The sequence below is a fragment of the Leptonychotes weddellii genome, chromosome 3 (assembly GCF_054177405.1).
Source record: "Leptonychotes weddellii isolate Sample4059 chromosome 3, ASM5417740v2, whole genome shotgun sequence".
Lineage (NCBI taxonomy): Eukaryota > Metazoa > Chordata > Mammalia > Carnivora > Phocidae > Leptonychotes > Leptonychotes weddellii.
In genome coordinates, this window is record NC_138371.1 from 67,237,990 (window position 1) to 67,258,630 (window position 20,641).

At 37.4% G+C, this 20,641-nt stretch overlaps 1 protein-coding gene across 3 annotated transcripts in view; it reads left to right on the forward strand.

Moving 5' to 3' along the window:
* The window catches only part of CYTIP (cytohesin 1 interacting protein), a 75,135-nt gene extending 55,975 nt beyond the window's left edge, over positions 1 to 19,160 (forward strand). For all 3 annotated transcript variants that reach the window (XM_081814385.1, XM_081814386.1, XM_006734849.3), the window contains 5 exons: positions 1,236 to 1,338; positions 1,556 to 1,649; positions 4,511 to 4,580; positions 14,782 to 14,848; positions 17,452 to 19,160. In XM_081814385.1, the coding sequence (XP_081670511.1) occupies positions 1,236 to 1,338; positions 1,556 to 1,649; positions 4,511 to 4,580; positions 14,782 to 14,848; positions 17,452 to 17,909 (792 nt within the window). In that variant the 3' untranslated portion in view covers positions 17,910 to 19,160. The remainder of the gene's footprint in view (positions 1 to 1,235; positions 1,339 to 1,555; positions 1,650 to 4,510; positions 4,581 to 14,781; positions 14,849 to 17,451) is intronic.
* The last annotated feature ends 1,481 nt before the right edge of the window (positions 19,161 to 20,641 follow it).

A 20,641-nucleotide genomic window follows, 5' to 3' on the forward strand; every position in this document is an offset into this window, starting at 1 on the left:
CTCGCAGAGAGAATAGAAATTCCTTAGATATTAACAAAGTCAAGTTTCTAGGAGTTGCTTGCACGTGACTGACTTCTGGGTTCTGGAGCCTGTGTGTCCGTAAAGTAAGAAAGAATGAACATCAGACATTAACTTCTCCACAAGGAAGCCGTGCTGTAATGTGGTTTAATTTTAGGAATCAGATTACTTAACTCAGGTGCTGATTTTGATTCTAAATGGAACTAGGCTTCATAACTTAGATGTGTGAAAAATACAAATCTGTTTGTTATAGGTCATTGGGCCACTCTCTCTAGCAATATTTATGCAGTATTGTTGGTACAATTTGACACAAAAATAAAAACAAAAACAAAACCAAGCTGCTTTTGCCAAACTGAGGCGAGAGATGAAGCATAAGTTTTTCTAATTTGGTTGGGTGACTAATGAACCGATGCGTATTCAGGGCAGGCACAGCAGAGAGCACTTAGACAAGAAGGTGATCGCGTCGATTATAGTACTTTTGAAAAAATGCAGGGCAGATTGTCATTATTTGCAGAGCTCTGATTTAAAATAATTATTTTTGGCATATCTCCCTTCCTGGATGTGTACTGTTCCGTATGCTGCTGTAATGAGTGCTTTAGCTTGGGAGAACTACACAGAGATTTTTCTCTTTGCTTTTGGCTACTATTGTTTTATCCCATTGGGAAATAAGAGACCTGATTTTTCTTAGTAGATATGTAATAATGAGAGCATCAGGTGGTCTCTTAGGCTTGAACATACAAAATCTTAAAGCAGTCTTATTCCTACTTTCTCCCTCAAGCTGGGATTTTTTTTTTTTTTAAAGATTTTACTTACTTATTTGAGAGAGAGAGAGAGGGAGAGAGCATGAGTGGGGGTGGAGGGAGCTGCAGGCAGAGGGAGAGGGAGAAGCAGGCTCCCTGCTGAGCAGGGAACCCACGGGGTTGGATCCCAGGACTCTGGAATCAGGACCAAAGCTGAAGGCAGATGCTTAACCGACTGAACCACTCTGGTGCACCCTCCCGCCCCCCTCTTTTTTAATGGTTGGGGTTAGCTACAGATTGCATCATAGAATTTCCCGATTGGTATCTTTGATTCAGTTCATATTCAAGAAAGCCTTTCCAAATTGTTCTTTGTACTTACCTGCTATACTGCTTAAGATAATCAACACCATTTTATTCTTTGACACATGGATTTTGAGGCTTTTGAATAGTAATTATGTATCACTTTAATTTTTACAGACTTACAGGCTGCAGAACCAGAACCTGTGCTCCTCAGAGATGTGCACTCTGATTTGCAAAATCCAGGAGGACAGCCCAGCACACTATGCTGGCCTGCAAACTGGTAATTTTTAACTTTGCTTGTGTTAGGAATTACTTAAATAGCAAGAAAAGAAAACTTTATGATGTCAAAGGTTGAGATATGATTGCTGATGTGAATTTTCTTAGCTCCTTTATGTTGCTAAGGTTTGGGGCTTGTTTTTTTTTTTTTTTTTTTTGCATGTTAGGAGGGATTATTTAAGCAACTATCTTAACAACTCACTTTTCTTGGCATCTCCCAGGTGATGTCCTTGCAAATATCAATGGCGTGAACACGGAAGGCTTTACCCACAAACAAGTTGTTGACCTGATCAGATCTTCAGGAAACCTGTTAACGTAACTATCCATCTGCTTCCCGTAGGGGCTTCAAAAATGTTACCGTCTTTCATAATGCCTGTTGAGTGAATGAGTAGGCTTTTTGTTCAGGATCACAAGAAGGAAGGCAGTGCACCATAGCTTTGGGATTGGGTACAGACATTGTTTATCAGTTCCTTTTGTTTCTCAAGGTTTCCTCAAATTTGAACATACTGTCAACATCTGAAGTCAGAGGACATCAATAACTCAAATGTCTGTGTGGGAGAGATAGCATTTAGAAAATTTATTTTTTTTTATGTCAAATTCAATGAAACTGGCACATATTCTCTTTGGTCAGAGAGGAACTGGTCCCATTTCCATGGTTGTTATAATCTTGTGGTTAGAACAAATGAAAGGTCAGAAGGGCTGAAGTTTTTCTCTTATACCACAAGCCAATTGTTTTTCTTTTCTAGTGTCCTATTTGGAAGGAAGAAAAAAGTCTGCTCAATCCTCTCTGCCCTGCAACACACACACTCACACTTACTAATATTCCAGACTTACTAATGGGAGAGTGGCCTCCTCAACCAGAGATTTGACTGACCTTTCCACCATACCATCCTTAGAACCTAGTAAGACTTCAGTAATTAGTTGAAAGATGGAATTTGCTCAATCATTTAAATGATATTTATTGAGCAAATATGTTTCCAGCTTTGCAATAGGCTTAGGAGAGACATAGACAAAGACTCTTATAGTGCTTTATTGATTGTGGTAGGAGATGGACAAGGAGAGCCTCCAAAAGAAGTAATTTTGATATTTCAATTATTGATAACTGCTGTTAAGAAAATAAAATAAGGAATGGGATAGAATACTGAGTAAGAGGACTGCTCTGTAGCTTAGGTGTTGAAAGAGATCTCTGAGGAGGGGAAATCTGAGCTGAGACTTAAAGAAAGAGAAGGGATGGTCATATGAACTCCTGGTGAAAGCATTTCATGCAAAGAGAGAGGTGTCTGAATTCTCAAAATGGACTTGGCATGTCCAAGAGATAGAGAGACAACCAGTGTGATGGGTGGTTGGTAGATTAGGGAGAGTATAAGAAGTAAAGGCAGGGAGTTTGCCAGGGGGCAGAGCATGGGTCTTATCAGGCTAAGTAGTTTAGGATTTATTCCGACCAAGTTGGGTCTTACATTACCTCCTTCATTCTTCACAGCTACCTTGTGAGGTTAGTTTTATTTCTATTTATAGATAAAGTGACTGAAGCTTAAATTAGGTGGAGTGAAGATCAATGATCTAGTAAGTGACTGGGCTAGGATTTGACCATCTGCTCTGGATGCCAGGATCCATTCTCTTCAGCTACCCCACAGCTGCTCATTGCAAGTTGCCAGTAGAAAATCCACGGGATGCTCTTCAGTGATTCTAGTCTAAAACTTCAAAGATGTTCTGGATGTGTGTGAGAGTAGTTTTAAAAGACGACTCCCAATGGTAGAGGACTTACTCCAACTCTGTGGATCTTGTGAGTTCAGGGTAGAGGATCGGGGTGCTCTTTACTCCAGAGAAACTTGAATCTATGAGGTTGGAGCCATATAGAATCCAAGGGGGAAAGGTGGCAGTGAGAATCAGAAAGCTATGTTCCAAATGGGGGAAGTGGGCAGAATGCAGGGATATAATTAAGAAGTAATGGGTGGAGACAAATGGAGATCCAGAAATCAGGAAAATGAGAGACATCTGTCTAAACACTGAAGAGAACAACCAATGTATGCCTGTGGTTTTGCACATAGACACCTATTGCTTGGGCAGGTCAGATGGGCATTAAGAGTTCTGTTGAAACAGATTCATAGGATCCTCACTAATGCCCAGAGACGAGGCCACCCTAATGAGAAAGCAGACAACATCCTGGCTTGCATTACCGTCTCATTATCTTGGGAATGATGCTATTAGAAATAGAGAAAAATAGGTCTTCATATTTAATGCTATTGTTTTACTATGACTTGAAAAATTTCTGCATCTGAATACAATAGTTACAGCTTACTTATCAGAAGGAATTTGAACCAATATTTTAAATACTTAGGTGTGTGACTCACACATGAAATTTGTTATCTTATTCAGATTGCTGACTTAGTAGTCAAAATACAGGTGTCAACATGAGCCCACAAAACAAATCAAATGAGTCAGGATAGAACAAGTCTTTTTATTTTTAGAAAGGCATTTGGTATAGGGAGAAATGGAACACCATTAAACTGATAATTCTAGGACTGAAGTTTATAAACTTAAAAGGTTCTGAGATGTGAGAGTCATATGAAGGCTATTATCTCATAGTGGTTCTGGCTCTGTTTTTTCTAGCTGAAAAATTAAGGCAATTTACAGAGGTACAGTTTCCTAGAATCCTGGGAAAGAAAGGACTTTTCCCTTTTCCAAGAAATGGCATGTCTATTCCACTGTTTGAAGATCCCTATTACATGTTTTATTGCTGGACCCCTCATGCTTAGCATGGTGTCTAGAGTCTGGCACGTGGTAAATGCCCAATAAGCATTGACCAAATAAAATAGGTGATTCAGCCAGAGCCCATAAGAATGAATTCCAGTAGAGAACGATAGTCATTGTCATATAGTGGCATCTTTAAAATAAGCTACAGCTTACAAGTGAACCAATATCTTTTCTTTCAACCACCCTCTCGAGGGGATTTTTGTTCTTGTTTTTGTTTTTTTTCCCACTTCCTTTCCCTGAATAGTGTCAGAAGATTCAGCCTAGGTCCAGATACTTGAAGTGCCATGAGAATCATAATAACATTTATATTGCTTTTTTAAGTATAGTCTGTGCTCAAAGTGTAGTACTCCATAAGGATGGTACTTGTTTGAAAGGATCACTCATGCTGTTCTCCTCCCCCCTCCCTTTCTTTCTTAAAACAGGATAGAGACTCTTAATGGAACAATGATTCTCAAAAGAGCAGAGCTTGAATCAAAGCTGCAAGTTTTAAAGGTAATTTAATTTAATACAGTGAGGCACATTTTTCATCCTTGAATGTGTGAGTGGTAGAATAAAAATCTATTTGAGGGATTGAAATAGCCCTTGAAGATGAAATGTCGTGATGAGTCTAAACTGCTGAATTATCAAGAGCCACACAATTACCTTTACAGGAATATTAAACTCCACAAACCAGTGCAAATCACTTTCTTCCTTCCTCCTTCTGTGTTTCTATGAGGCTCAGGAAGGCAACAGGAAGGCACATCACTTGAAGAACTTTTCACTAATGCACCTGTGATCTCTCTTGATTTACATTTTGTTCAGGGGATGGGGGAAACAAAGGAGGAGTTGCTGGTCTTTTCCTCATTTTTCCAAGTGCTGCATGTGTGCAGGAGGGCCTGGAAGCTTTGCTTTTCCACACTTGATCTTAGCCAAAAGGCCGAGAAGCGATAGCTTTGCTTTTCCATTGTCCTCTTCTGTGTCCTTCTGTTCTGCTTCATTCTTCCTGCAAAAATCATCTCCCTCTGCTCCTGTGGCCGTCCTTGAATCTACTTTCGTTGGCAAACACACAATCAGCTTTTAAGTGGGAAAAAAAAATAAAAGTTTCCAGGAGATAGTACACAATGCAGAGTTCAGAGAAAATTCCCTGGGATGGCTCTTTGAGGGTCTTGAAAATCTCAGTTTGCTAGACTGGTGAGGCTCTTCCAGGCCATGAAGTGCAGACCCTCATCCGTGTGCATTTGAGTCATGGTCCTGCAGACCGCACTGACCTCTTTCTCTCAGAGATCTCCCCTGCGTGGCAGTGAGGTGGCGGGTCTGAGCAGAGACCACATGGCTTACAGGCAGGTTGCTCACTTGCACTGTGTTTGGCAATAGCTGGCTTTTATGAATTTTCTTTATGAAGTATGTACTTCTTAATTACTGAGCCCATGACTCTAGAGGAGTTACTATGTTTATCTTTTATCTTGTATTCTCCCCCCCCATATCTAATTCATCAATGAACCCTGTTTCCTTCTGTGTTCACACTGGTTTTATACTCTTGTCATTTTACTTGTCGTTATGATATTTTGAATTAATTTGTAAAATTCCTTGAAAAATTCCTCTGTTCAGATTATGATAGGAATTGACATTTATAGAATAAATATCAATTGACATCTTTATGGTTTTCACCTTTCCTACTTCAAACACAGGCTCTTGACCTTTTAATTCAGGTCTTTTATGTACTTCAAAAACATTTTCTCATTTCTTCATACACTTTTATATAGCTTTTATTATATTTATTCTTAGGTGACTTCTAAGTTTTCTTGTTATAATAAGCATGATTTTTTAATTTTAAAAGATCTTTTAATTTGTTGCTATTGATTTTTGTGTAAATTTTCAACTCCGATAGTCTTGCTGAACTCTCTTTATTCCAACGTTTGTAGATTTTTTATATAGGCATAATATCATCTGCAGATACTGAAAGTTTTGCCCCTTTGCCCTGGTTATTCAACTACAGTTGAATAACCTTGAACAATGCAGGTTTGAACTGCATGGATCCACTTACATGCAGGGTTTTTTGTTTTTTGTTTTTTTATAAGTAAGATACAATATTGTAAATGTATTTTCTCTTCCTTGTGATTTGCTTAAAAACATTTTCCTTTCTCTAGCTTACTTTATTGTAGGAATACAATGTATAATATACAAAATCTGGGTTAGTCAACTATTGATGTTATCGGTAAGGCTTCCAGTCAACCCTAGGCTGTATTAGTAGTTGAGTTTTTAGGGAGGCAAAGTTATATGTGGATTTTTGACTGTGCAGGGGTCAGCACCCCAACCCCTGTATTATTCAAGGGTCAACTACATAATTTATTTTTCTTCTTTTACAACATTGGCTAGGACTCTTGTAAATAGTGATAATCTTTTAAAGGGAATGCCTCTAACATTTTATCATTAAGTTCTTGTATGGAATAAACAGTGATTCATAGTACAGTTAGGTTTTAAAACTGTCAAAACTTAATTTGTTTTTATAAAAAAGAGAGTATTAGTGAGGATCATTTTTTAAAGTAAACATGGCTTTTTTATCTTTTTGTAGAAAAAGGAAAAAAATGTACAAAATAAACTGGTGGTGTTAATTAAAACATAACCGAACAAATAGGTCTGTATTTCATGGAATAAAGCCTTCTCCAGGAAAAAGCACATTTCATGTTTCTAAGCAATTTCTGCTCCTTCAGTGTTTTCTCTTGAAGTTTTAATATTCACACCTACCACTTTTTTCAAATGAAGTATACATTTTTCAATATACCCATCCTCTCCTAGAACACCATGAGGACCTTAACATATTTAAATGTTCATCTCAAGGAACCATCTTTCTTATTATTGCTTTACTTTGGAGAATTCTATCAATTTTTGGAATAAAAATTGTTGTTCTGAGGTAACACATAGGCTAATGTGTTGAATTGATGTGCTTGCTGTTTTCTCTTCCTTCCCTCTGGGTTTACTTTCTTTCTTGCTGTAGTACTTCCTTTAGCAAGGGTGAGTAGGGCTTTCATTGTCCAAACAAATCTTTCACTGCTAATGTTGAAGGAGAGTTTTGTTAGGTGATTAAATTATTCTCAGTTGATGTTTTGTCTCCTTAGTATTTTAAATGTATTGTGTCTTTGATATTTTTGCTTATGTAAGAGCTCTTATTGTTTATCCTTTGTAGGTAATCTGCATTTTCTATATTTTCTTCCAAAAGTTTTAAAGTTTTTCCTTTTTACACTTAAGTCTGAATTCACCCAGAATTAATTTGTATATGTGGTATGAGATAGGATTCTAATTTTCTTTAATTTCCATATGAATACCCAGTTCTCCCAGTACCATTTCTTTTAGTCCTTCTTTTCCCCCCTGAAATGACCTGCAGTGAAGCCTTTATTTTTAAGCAAGTTTCATATATGCATGGATTTTGTTATAGGCTCCGTGTTCTGATTCATTGTTTCTATCAAACTCAGTTATTATACCTTTGTAATAAATATTGATATCTGGTTGAACAAACCTTCCAGGTTATTCTTGGTTCTTCTGATCATCTATATAAATTTTAGAATCAGATTATCAAGTTCTATAAATAAACTTTGGACTTTTGATTGGTATTAAATTTTATGTAGATAGCTCAATTTGAAAAGACTTAACATCTCCATAGTTTTGAGTTTTCTGATAGATGATCTCACCATCTTTTTTTTTTTTTTTGCCCATTCCCTCACTTCCTTCCCCTCCTGCAACCACCAGTTCTTTCTATTTATGAATCTGTTTCTGCTTTTTTGTTTGTTTGATTGTGGGTGTTTTTGCATTCCACATATAAGTGAAATCATATGGTATTTGTCTTTCTCTCTGACTTATTTCATTTAGCATAATACCGTCTAGGCCCATTCCTGTGGTCACAAATGACAAGATTTTATTCCTTTTTATGGTTGAATAATATTTCATTGTGTATGTATACCACATCTTTATCCCTTCCTCTATTGATGGACACTTAGGTTGCTTATATATCTTGGCTATTTTTTTAAATGCTACAATAAACTAGGAGTGCATATATCTTTTTAAGTTAGTGTTTCTGTTTTCTTTGGATAAATACTCAGTAGTGGAATTACTAGATCATATGGTGTTTCTACTTTTAATTTTTTGAGGAAACTCCATACTGTTTTCCACAGTGCTGCATCAATTTGCATTCCCACCAACAGTGCATGAGGGTTCTTTTTCTCCACATTCTTGCCAACACTTGCTATTTCTTGTTTTTGATATTAGCCATTCTGACAGGTATAAGGTGATATCTCATTGTGGTTGTGCTTTACATTTCCCCGATGATTAGTGATATTGAATGTCTTTTCATGTGTCTGTTGGCCATCTGGATGTCTTCTTTGGAAAAACGCCTATTTAGGTCCTCTGCCCATTTTTAATGAGATTATGTGGGGTGTTTTGATGTTGAGTGGTATAAGTTCTTTATATATTTTGGATATTAACCCTTTATTGGGTATCTCCTCCCATTCAATAGGTTCCTTTTTTCTTCAGGGATGTGCAAAAGCTTTTAATTTTGTTGTAGTCCCATAGTTTATTTTTGCTTTTGTTTCCCTTGCCTGAGGAGACATATCCAAAAATATGTCCAGTGTCTAAGAGATTGCTGCCTATGTTTTCTTTTAGGAGTTTTATGGTTTCATGTCTCACACTTAGGTCTTTAATCCATTTTGAATTTATTTTTGTGTATGGTGTAAGAAAGTAGTCCAGTTTCATACTTTTGCATGTAGCTGTCCAGTAGTCCCAATGAATGAAAGACTGTTTTTCCCTCATTGTATGTTATTAACTCCTTTGTCAAAGATTGATGATCCATATAAGTGTGGGTTTGTTTCTGAGCTCTCTATCCTATTCATTGATCTATGTATCTATTTTTGTGCCAGTACCATACTGTTTTGATTACTTTGGCTTTGAGTATATCTTGAAATCTGAGATTGTGATACTTCCAGTTTTGTTGTTCTTTCTCAAGATTGTTTGGCCGTTTGGGGTCTTTTGTGGTTTCATACAAATTTTAAGATTATTTGTTCTAGTTCTGTAAAAAGTACTATTTGGATTTTGATAGAGATTACATTGACTCTGTAGATTGCTTTGGGTAGTATGGACTTTTTAATGATATTAATCCTTCCAAACCATGGACATGGGTATATCTTTCCATTTGTTTGTGTTGTCTTCAGTTTCTTTCATCAGTGTCTTCTATTTCTCCGAGTGTAGGTCTTTCACCTCCTTGGGTAAAGTTATTCCTAGATATTTTATATTTTTTGATGCAATGTGATTGTCTTCTTAATTTCTCTTTCTGCTACTTCATTATTAGTGTATAGAAATGCAATAGATTTCTGTATCTTAATTTTGTATCCTGCAAATTTACTAAGTTTATTTATTAGTTCTAATAGTTTTTTGGTGGACTCTCTAGGGTTTTCTATGCATAGTATCACATCATCTACAAAAATTGACAGTTTTACTTTTTCCTTAACCTGTTTGGATTCCTTTTATTTCTTTTTCTTGGTTGACTGCTGTGGCTAGGACGTCTAGTACTATGCTGAGTAAAAGTGGTGAAAGTGGACATCCTTGTCTTCTTCCTGATCTTAGAGGAAAAGTTTTCATAATCTTAACCATTTTTAATTGTTTTTTATGTCTTTCAATAAAGTGTTATACTTTTATGCAGATAGATCCTATACATTTTTCACTAGATGTATTCCTTTCTACTTACGATTTTTGTTCATATTATAGTTTCTTTATGAAAACAGTAAGTGTTTTGATTGAGGTTGATGGATAGATTTGTAAAACCAATTTTATGCTGTCATTCAAACTATATAATTCAAACTATTTCTAAACTATATAATTTCTAACAAATTATCTGTAGATTATTTTGGGTTTTCTGTGAAGATAATAACTGTTAAGGATGACATAAAGTTCTCTTTCTTCACTACACTGGGTAGGGCTTACTATACAGTGATGAATAGAAACTATAATAATAAGTATCCTTGTTTTGCTCTTGATTTTAAAGGGAATTTCCACTTTTTCCCATCAGGAATGAACTCTCTCTATGAATATACTTTTCAGATTTGGAATACTCCCTTCCATACTAAATTTTCTAGTAGTTTTTATAGTGCTTGTGTATTAAATTTTATCAAACACTTTTTTCTGTATGCGCTATTCTCGCTTATTTATTTTAAAAATATCTGTCAATATAGTGAATGACATTTAAAGATTTTCTAATGTAGAACCACCCTTGCATTTCTAGAATAATCCAACCTGGTCATAATTTATAATCATTTTTATATAAATATAGATTTGATTTGCTAAAATTTTCTGTAGGATATTTGAAAGTAACTTCATTTTATAGGTAGAATGGCCTGCAATTTTCTTTTCTCAAACTATCTTTCTTTAGTTTTTGGTATCATGTTTACTGGACTCTTAGCATGAGCTGGGGAGAATCTTCCCCTTTTTCTTCTCTGGTAGAATTCTTGTAGCTATCTGAATCATCTGGGCTTAGGGTTCTTTTTTGGTGGGAATACTTCTAAACTCTGTTTCAGTTTCTTTATTAATTATAAGATATCTCAGGCTTTCTGTTTTGTTTTGCTTGAGCCAGTTTTATTGAATTAATGTTTTTGTTAATAAATTTTTAAGATTTTCAAATTTATTGTATGTGTTGATAATGAAAATTCTGTTCCCATATTTTTCTTTTCTTCACAAAGATTATGTCCCCATTTTTATTTGTATTACTTTTTATGCCTTCTCTCTCTCGCTCTCTCTCTTTTTCTTGGTAATTCTATCTAGAGGATTTTCTATTTTTGAGTCTTTTCAAAAACCAGTATTTCAATTTGTGGCAATATTTTTTCTGTTTCTGGTTACTTTTAAGATGTTCTTTTGTCTTACTGATCTAAAGATACACTGAAATGTGATTAGGTCTAGATTCACTTCTAAACTTATACTGCTTAGAAATTGCAGTACCTTTTCAATCCAAGGACTTGTGAATTTCTTCAGTTTTGGAAAACTAACAGCTTGAGCTCTTTGAATATACCTTCTTCACCATTCCTTGAATTATCTTCTGGAATTCCTGTTAGACATATTTTTAGAGTCTTTTGATTTATTTTCCTTGCTTCCTAACCATTCTTTCATATTTTGTATCACTTTATCTTTTTTGTTTTGTTCCTGTTGAGTTCTTCAGTAATGTCTTTATTCTGTATAGAATGAGTTGTTTCCATTGAGTTTTAAGAGTGAATTCAGATCGGGCGCCTGGGTGGCTCAGTTGGTTAAGTGACTGCCTTCGGCTCAGGTCATGATCCTGGAGTCCCGGGATCGAGTCCCACATCAGGCTCCCTGCTCAGCAGGGAGTCTGCTTCTCCCTCTGACCCTCCTCCCTCTCATGCTCTCTGTCTCTCATTGTCTCTCTCGCAAATAAATAAAATTTTAAAAAATAAATAAATAAATAAATTTTAAAAAAAAGAGTGAATTCAGATCATTCTTTTTCATGTCTATCTGTTCTTGTTTTATTTCTTTGTTTCAGATTTCTTGTTCTGATCGACATTGATCTCATTTCTTCCTCTGAAGATTATAAATATTTTTGTTTTAAAGTCTTCTTTGGACACTGTTTTGTTTTCATTTTTTTTTTTTTGAGAGAGAATCCATGTACTGACCATCAATTTTGTTGTCTTTCATACCTTTTTTGAGTTTATATTGCTCACTTCCCATGCATGGTGGTCTTTCCCTTCCACTCAGTATTGTACTTGGGTTGCCTCCACCCTGCATTTTTTTTTTCTTTTTAAAAGATTTTATTTATTTATTTGACAGAGAGAGACACAGCAAGAGAGGGAACACAAGCAGGGGGAATGGGAGAGGGAGAAGCAGGCCTCCCACAGAGCAGGGAGCCCGATGTGGGGCTCGATCCCAAACCAGAGCCAGGTCCTTCCTCGAGGATTCGTGTGCTGTTTGGCTCAGGTCATAGGCTGCATTTATGTACTCCTGACTCTCCAGGCATGAGCCCCACATGAGCCATAGACATCATCAGCAGCTTTTCTCACCCTGCTTTTCATGGTAGTAGAGCTTAGCCAAGGTTCAAGCAAGAAACTTGTCTCTGACCTCTGTCTCAGATAAATAAGTGCATTTGAACTACATATTGCCACAGGATCCAAATTCCTAGCTACCTGTTTCTGCTTCTCCAGGTCCGACAGATCTTTGGGTTCATTCTTGCTTATCTTCTTGCATTTCTTTTCCTTTTCTAATCTTGAAATTATGTGATTTCCAGTTCACCTCTTGAACCAGAAATGTCTGGATCTGACCTATAACCAGGGTCAAGTTGGCTCCCCCTTCACACAATGACATTTAGTTTGTGTGTCCTATGTAATTATGCATTCATATTTCAAAGACTCCATGAGGCCACAAGCTCTTTAGAAATGGTGGTCTTTTCTGAGTCATGTTTTCAAGGATTTCCTTTCTCATAACCTATGATTCAGATGTTTAACATGAAAACAGCACATCCACTGTGCTAGCTGGAGGAGCTACTTTTCAATCTAGCTCTGCTTTTTACTGGGTTGGTAGTCCTTGGGAAATATTTTGCTACATTTCACCTTTATTTTCTAATCTGGAACTTTGTAGGAATGTTAGGAAAATTAAACAGCATGTTATCCATGAAAGCACTGTAAAAGTATTAAAGATGGAAATGTGTAGCTATATGTCTCGTGTATATTGAAAACATTGGAAATATATCCAACTCAAAATATCCATCTGTGTAGTTGAGTTTTATTTCAGGAAGCCATTCTTTGATATATTCATTCAACCAATATTTACTGAGCAGCTGCTATGTACCAGGCTCTGAGCTAGGTACAATTAGGTGATAGGGCCCGGTATGGTTAGATCTCCCACATGTTTTAATTTTCTTCTAATGGGGAGACATCTCATTTGTCTAAATATACAACTGTATTGTTAATAACAGGCAGAAACAGATTGTGAGGAAAATGGGGAAGCTGAGATAGAGACTAAAAACTCTTAGTCACTTTGGCACATCTGCTCTTTACACTGGTGTTTTCTTGGTTTAAGTGATGACGTACTTAAATGACTGGGCCAAGTCAACAGATTAGATATTTTAAAACCTTTATTTTCACAAAAATTAGCTATCTGGCACAGCATGACTTTGTATTTCTGTATAGTGAGTGCAACAATACAATCTCCTCTTCTCTCTGTATTTAGTTTTGACTGTCAACCTATACTTACGCTCCTCTCCTGGATTCTATTCTCTTGCAGGAGATAGACCCCTTTCAGAGAGAAGGAAGGGGTTAGATCCTTGTTAGTTCTGTGCTCTGTGGGTTCTTAACTCTGACCTTCATAGGACCACAGTTGACACAGATGAAAGGAGCTGTGGCCCAGATAGCCAAGCAATCTTACAGCCATACTGACTATCCTATAGTGCAGAAGGAACGAGAAATTAACTGAGCCAGGCATCTTATGGCTTTGATTTAGTGCTTGCATATTATATAGGTAACCGTAAGGGTTGATGCTAAATGTTACTGTGATCAAGGCTTGGAAAATCCCGCCCAGTGATTGTTCAGAGGAACCAACCATTCTTCCCTTAAGCAGTTGATGACGTTCTTGTAATTTTATGATTTTCTTTTCCTTAAGCCTTCTCCTTCCAAATGTACTTTTCCCCCCTTTTCCTTTTTAGCCTGCATCTACCTTTCCCAGACTGCTTCTTGCAAAGGAGTGCTTGTTTCCAACGAGGCTGCCTTTCCTTGGGATTAAGTGTCCATAGGCAAAGCTGAGCCGTGCCTGCCTGCTGGGCCGCCATGGGGATCTGAGTGGGCAGGGAAAGGGGCAGGGCAAAGGCCAGAGGGCAGGAGGGAGAGTGAGCCTCTACCTGTCCTTGACAGATGGCCTCAGCCTGGTTGCTTTGTTTCTCATCACCTCAGCCCCTTTGAAGGGTTGGGTCAGGCCTCATGAGCAGTCTTGACCGTGACAGCAACCACTCCATTGCCACGCTGGGCCACTGCTTGCATGTGCTGCGCAGCAGAGGAAGGAAGCAGTTAAGAAGTCAGGGTGCTTAGCAGTGTTCTAAGTTTAGCCCTCCAAGGAAGCCTTTCAGACAGTCTGGCTTCCCCTTTTTGCTGTGAAAAATACATAGGTGTACAGCAATAAACACAGCTTTAATGCCCCAGGCTTACAGAATGATGCTATTTGCTGAACATTTACTAAGCTCTAGTCACTGTTCTGAACATTTTACATCTACTAACTCTCCTAATTCTGAGGAAAATCCCAGGGTTTCGATTCTGTTATTGCCTTCATCTTACACATGGGTGGGGTAGGGGGGAGAAGCCTGGAGTGTAACTCCTTCTCTCAACAGCTAGTAAATGGACACAAACCCAAACAATTGGGTTCTCTACTATTTAAAAAAAAAAAAAAATAAAATAAATAAATAAATAAATAAATAAATGTCATGGTTTCTATTGTCTGTTGTTTCTATTGAAACGAAGTCATTGTTTCAACTTTTTGGCGCTACTAGATTATTTCTTGAGAAAGTAGTATTCCCAGTATCTCCCTTTTGTGTAAAAAATAATCTTTCCAATGAATGGGAGGGGTTGCTATTGCTAGAAAGAAAGGAAAAAAAGAAATTAATGACAAATCTCATCACCTAGAAGTAAATTGCTATCTTCACTGGGGATTCCCAATTATCAACACTTTTTTTTTTCTTTTTTATCAGCAAACCTTGAAGAAAAAATGGGTGGAGTTCAGATCGCTGCAGTTACAGGAACAGCGTCTGCTTCATGGTAAATGTGATTTCCTGTTCAGAAACCGCAGTAACATTCATCTTTTTGGTATTTCTGCCTCTAAGTTGTTGTAAGATTATCATCATTATAAGAAAAAATTGTCTAGCATGGATCAAGAATACTAGTCTGTGTTTTTGGCATGACCTTTGGAGTGACCTTTGTTTTCGGAGGGTGAGGAGGTCAAGTCATATCCCCTCCATATATATATACCACATATACACGTGAAAACGTGCACACACTCCCATGTGTGCACACACTCGTATGTGTGCACACACTTACAAGAGGCACCTGGAGATTTTAGGAGAGCAGTAAGAATGATAGATAGCTTGATTTTCCTACCACTACAGTAGATGAATTCAATTTCTGAGAACGTTTGTGGCTCAAGGGTTGTGTAGTTCTCAGAAATTATTGAGGCTGGAATGGGAGCATGTTTCTTGGGTAGAGATCCTATCATTTGTTCATATTATACAAGTTACATGAATGCAGAGAAATGCCTCTTCATGGCCTGCAAACCTAAGACAGAAATACCAATGATCATTCTAACAGTAAATGCATGGCTCTTGCTGTTGTGTGAATTCTGAAGGGAATGGTTGAGTTTAAAATTTGTTAATTTGGGGTCACCTGGGTCGATCAGTCAGTTGAGTGTCCAACTCTTGATCTTGGCGCAGGTCTTGATCTCAGGTCTCACGTCATGAGTTCGAGCCCCATGTCAAGCTCCATGCTGGGTACGGAGCCTGCTTAAAAAAATAAAATAAAAATTTGTTGATCTGACATTTGCTACGTGTCTGGTGTAGCCTGAGGAATGAACTTGTTTGTACAAATAATTCACTGAAACCACTAGCTATGTGGGTGTGAAATGTAGGTTATACCTTCTTAACACTGAGCTAAAGTCTCTATTTATAACCTAGAATGTTTGTTTCAAGTAATAATTTATTTACAGGAAAAAAAGATACATTTAATTCATAATTAAGCACTAATGTATGGCTTAGAGGTTTGTGTTTAAATTCTGTTTTTTTTTAAATGAAACTTCTATATAAGTTACTTCTCTTTTGTATATTTTTAAATTAATATGCTAAAAAATTCTTAGTAGATTTTTGAGGGGTCTGAAGTTTCCTAGCCAGACAAAGGTATAAAATCCAGCCACTCCTGGATTTCTGTAGACTTGAGGGTGTTTGGGAAAACTTTTCCCCCATTTCTGGAACATTCTGGAGTGGAGATGGGGTTTGGCCTAATACATATAGGCAGTCCTGGGGTTCTATAGGAATAGCTTGTATAGACAAGGTCTTTAGTTCAAGATTAAGGGGAATGACTCTTCATTAAAGCCATTGTTGTACCCATTTTTTTGAGAGATTGAAGGAGTTCTGTAGTTTACTTTTCCTAGACGCAGAATAAATATACAGGGCATGAGATTCTTAATTGCTTTCCAATCAAAGGAATTCATCAACTCGTTGCCAGATGAAATAAGTAGGTTTTATTAGTAAAAAGGAAAGCATTCTGACTAGTCAGTGCAGAGCTGGCCGAATTTAACCTTGCAGATTAAGTGAAAAATCTCTTTTTGTATTGCTATTCAAGGACAAAGGAGAGCAACAGTAGAGAAATAATCAGCACAAAGTAAAACCATTTCTGAGTGTGCAATGTTCTATTACTTTTCCTGAAGCAGAGTCACCTTCTAAACTGTCATTCTCAGACTGGTATAACAAATAATTCCCTTCCTTTTAGTAGCATATCAGCCAGCTCAGATAGTACACAAGCACGTGGGGTAGGGACAGGATGTTGGTGTGCGATTAAAATTTGAGTTTGGGGAGCCCAGATATAGGTTATGAAAGGTTGATGAAAAAATTCAGCTAAGCAGATAAAACTCAACTTCCACAAATGAATTGTTATTTATTTGAGGACAGGGCTGTTTTCTGGGTATGGTACCATTCCAGAACATATGAGTATTAAAGTATTCTAGAAAGAAGCATGGATTTTGAGGCTGGAAGATAGCCTCTCTGTTTTAAACACCTTTGAATTCTCTATAATCAGCCTACGGGTGCAAGTTATATAACTGTGTTTCCCATACACTTCGAGTGATGTTATAATAATTTTATAATTATTTAAAAAATACAGTAACTGAAAATCAGAGGAACTTAATGGAGTAAGACGGCATTTTCTCAAGTATATTCTTTATTTTTTTTCCCAAGTATGTAGTTTAGAATGCAATTTCTGTGAGCACATTAATAAAAGGTTGCAGGGTCACTTCCGTTTAAGAAATGATACGTTTGGAGATTGACAAGTCACACCGGCATACTCTTAGAGGAGTTGACTGTTCTTATGTGAAGAATCTATTTACATTTATTTGATTTAGCATGACTATTTGTGACCGTGGAACAGTTTTACATGGAAGCCAGCCCATGAACAATGGTTTGGGAAACACCACTCTAAGGTTTTATCAAATGACCTCATAAAGAGTCACTTATTCATACGGGCGAAGCTCAGTGAAAAATATTCTTCACCTTTACTCTTTCTTTCCTGCACCGTTTAAAGAGAAATTCTGGTGTGTTTGCTTGTAGGGAGTGATGCTCATATCCATTCCACAGTGGACTTTGTTTTCTGCCTTCCAGGTGACATAGGTAACTGCCCAAGTTTGGAAAACATGGACATAGATGAGTCGGTTTTGTTTGGAACTCTGCCGGGGCCAGGCCCAGCCCTCCTGGACCGAAATCGCCTATCCAGTGAGAGCAGCTGTCTGAGCTCCATGACGATGGACAGCGAGGACGGCTACCACACATGTGTGTCTGAGGACTCCAGCAGGGGAGGCTTCAGTCGACAGACGAGCACAGATGATGAATGCTTTGTCCCCAAGGATGGGGACGATTTCCTGAAGAGGTCTTCTTCGAGGAGGAACCGGAGTGTTAGTACGGCCAGCAGTGGGTCCATGTCCCCCTTGTGGGAGGGCAACTTCTCAAACATGTTTGGGACCCTGCCCCGGAAAAGCAGAAGGGGAAGTGTCCGGAAACAGCTCTTAAAATTCATCCCTGGCCTTCACCGTGCAGTGGAAGAGGAAGAGAGTCGCTTTTGATGGGTTGTCCTGACCTTTCTTATTTCGTAAATATCTCTAGACTTGTTTAGACTAACTCCACCCAGCCTGGTGGGAAATTGCAGTTGGATTGCAAAACTGAAACCCCATACCATGACGATAGTGACCTTTATTTAAATTTTTGTATCATAAGGTTTGCTTCTTAAGTCATTTTTTATAACCAGAAAAGCGCAGGTGATAAACAGAAAGTAGGGGAACTAGGTAATAAGTTGGATAAGATGACAAATTAAGCACATCCTTGCTTATCCTAATGCTGCCTGTGAAGACCAGGGTAATATTTATTTTCTAGATTGTGTGAAAATTGAGAACTTTTCAGTCAAGTGTAAATAAAAGAGTGATGGAATATAATTATTTGGGATACCTTCCGTAGGTTCATTGGTAGGTCATAAAACTTTGCTTAAGGTCAGTAGCCTCCAGGGAGGCTTAATAATAGGTCATTTTGAATGTTTCTGTTTCCATCTGTGAAGGATTATAAACAAAGAGGATCATCAGCTATTTTTCACATCCACAGCAACAATAAAGCAGGAAGTATGAGATACAATAAAGCAGGAAGTATAAGATTCAATATGAGGGTTTGGGATCCATGGGAACATGTTGTCTAAGATGGGTGCTGAGCAAGATTATGATAAGGGCTTTTTAACAGACAGCCTAAACAAAGTGGGTGAGAATGTCATTCTTAATTCAATTTTTGTTCTGCTAAACATTGATGGCAAGTCTAGAATTCTCAAGATCCTGCATACAGCTTTGTAAATTTTTTTTTGGAGCAGATGTCTGAAATTTGAAAAATTAGAGCCAGGGAAAGGATTTTCCTCCTGTAGATTTTTTCACATTACTCCTCACTTTATGTTATATATTCCCAACAGTTATTGCCTCAGCACTCTTTTGCCTGTTGGTTATGTTGGTACCACATTACTTCTAGCCTTTCAATCACATTTTTATTCAGTACCCATTCCAGCCCATGATTTCTCTGTTCTGGTGATACAGCTGCTCATGACCTATATTCTAGAGTAGATAATGCAGACAATGTAATAAATAGTCCTTACTGATTTAAAGCTGTGTGTGTGTGTGTGTGTGTTTGGGAGAAATACAGACATTTGATAGGTGACTTTGAGTGTAACCACATTTAAATAAATTGAGTAAAGAATGAGTCATTTTGAGAAAAAAAAAGGGGAGAGTAAGGAAGCTTGTAGGGTAAGAAATGAATATTAAAATAAAATATAAAAAGATTGCTAATTGCTACCTGCTTTCTTTTAATTATTTCAACTCCAAATTATCCAGTGTGCTCAGCTTTGGCATCATTCATATGAAAAGCAGGGTGAGGTGTTTTGAAGGAACAATAACAACGCTGTCTACCATTTACTGAATACCTAGCAGGTTAAAGATGCTTCCCGTTGATCCTGAAACAACCCTGTTAGGTGGGTGTTAGCCATACATGAGGAGCAGGAGTTTGGAGAAGTTCCCACGGCCAGTGGCATGGCTGAAATTGGAAACCAGTTCTTTCCGACTCTGGCCTAGTCTCAGTCTCTCTAGATACTGTTTACTCTTTCGCGGGTTCTGTGTGGTCATCCCTATAGGACTTCCTCCCACCTCCCACCCCCCCACCCGTCATGGAATACTTAAAACACACAATTGTAGATACTGCATGGATAAAAAATGTCTTTGGTTAATAAGGGAACAAACAGACATTTAGAATGACTCTTTCTCTTGGCCCCCACAAGCAAGTTTTCAAATATAGGCACATTAATAACTGCATGATTAACAATACATTTATTTTCAACAAAGCCTTGCAAGTCCAAGTTGTGATTGGACTGACACTGCTTATTTCCCATCTTAGACTAGAATTATCATGTTAAAAATCTGCTTCCGTGAACACAACATATCTTGTTAATCCCATCTTGCCAAATCCAGGGGAAAGAAAGAATTACATTTATTTGAGGAAAGGTGACTTTAAATTCTTCTACAACATGATCAGGGTTTCGAAAACTTCCACAAGTCATCTGGGAAAGCAGATTATAGGTCATTTGCTTTTCTCATGGCTTGAAGTGTTAAATATAGTGTAATTCTTCCTCCTTACAGTAAATATCAAACCCAAAAAGGTGCAGGGAAGGGACAGAGCAAGTTTCACTGTAGTCTGAGGTAAGAAGCATTAGAGTCAAGAGTTTGAGATGTTCTGGAAAAAAAGAAAAGCAGTTTTTAACCAAAGTACAGGAAGGAAGGGTATGTCATGTTTTGTGTGTTCACAAGTTGTAAGAAAACTAGTTATTGTTTAGTGGAAATGTGGGTAAATTTCTCACAGCACAGCTTTTCAGACTATCTGACCTCAGTGGGAGTTGAGAAGATTTCATTTCTCTAATCTTCTGGGGCACAATGACTCACTTTGATGTAACTTACTGGGAAATGAATTGAAAAGTGAAGTGTTTTGTTTTTTGCTTACGCCCAAATTGTCAAATGTGTGATATTGGTGGATTTCATTAATTGACAATTGGCTACGAAAATGCACTTTTGTAGCATGGCATTGATAAACCAAATTCGAATCAAGCGTATTGAGAATTACTCTGTCCTGTGGCTGAAGGAGCACCACCCACCATGTCCAACAGGTTGGTGCTCTACTTTTTGAAATGATCTTTTATTCGTCACTTTCTACTTTGCAGTACTTTTATATCTTAGTTGCCTGTACAAACAGTATTAAAAATCCTAGTTTGAACTGAAAAAAT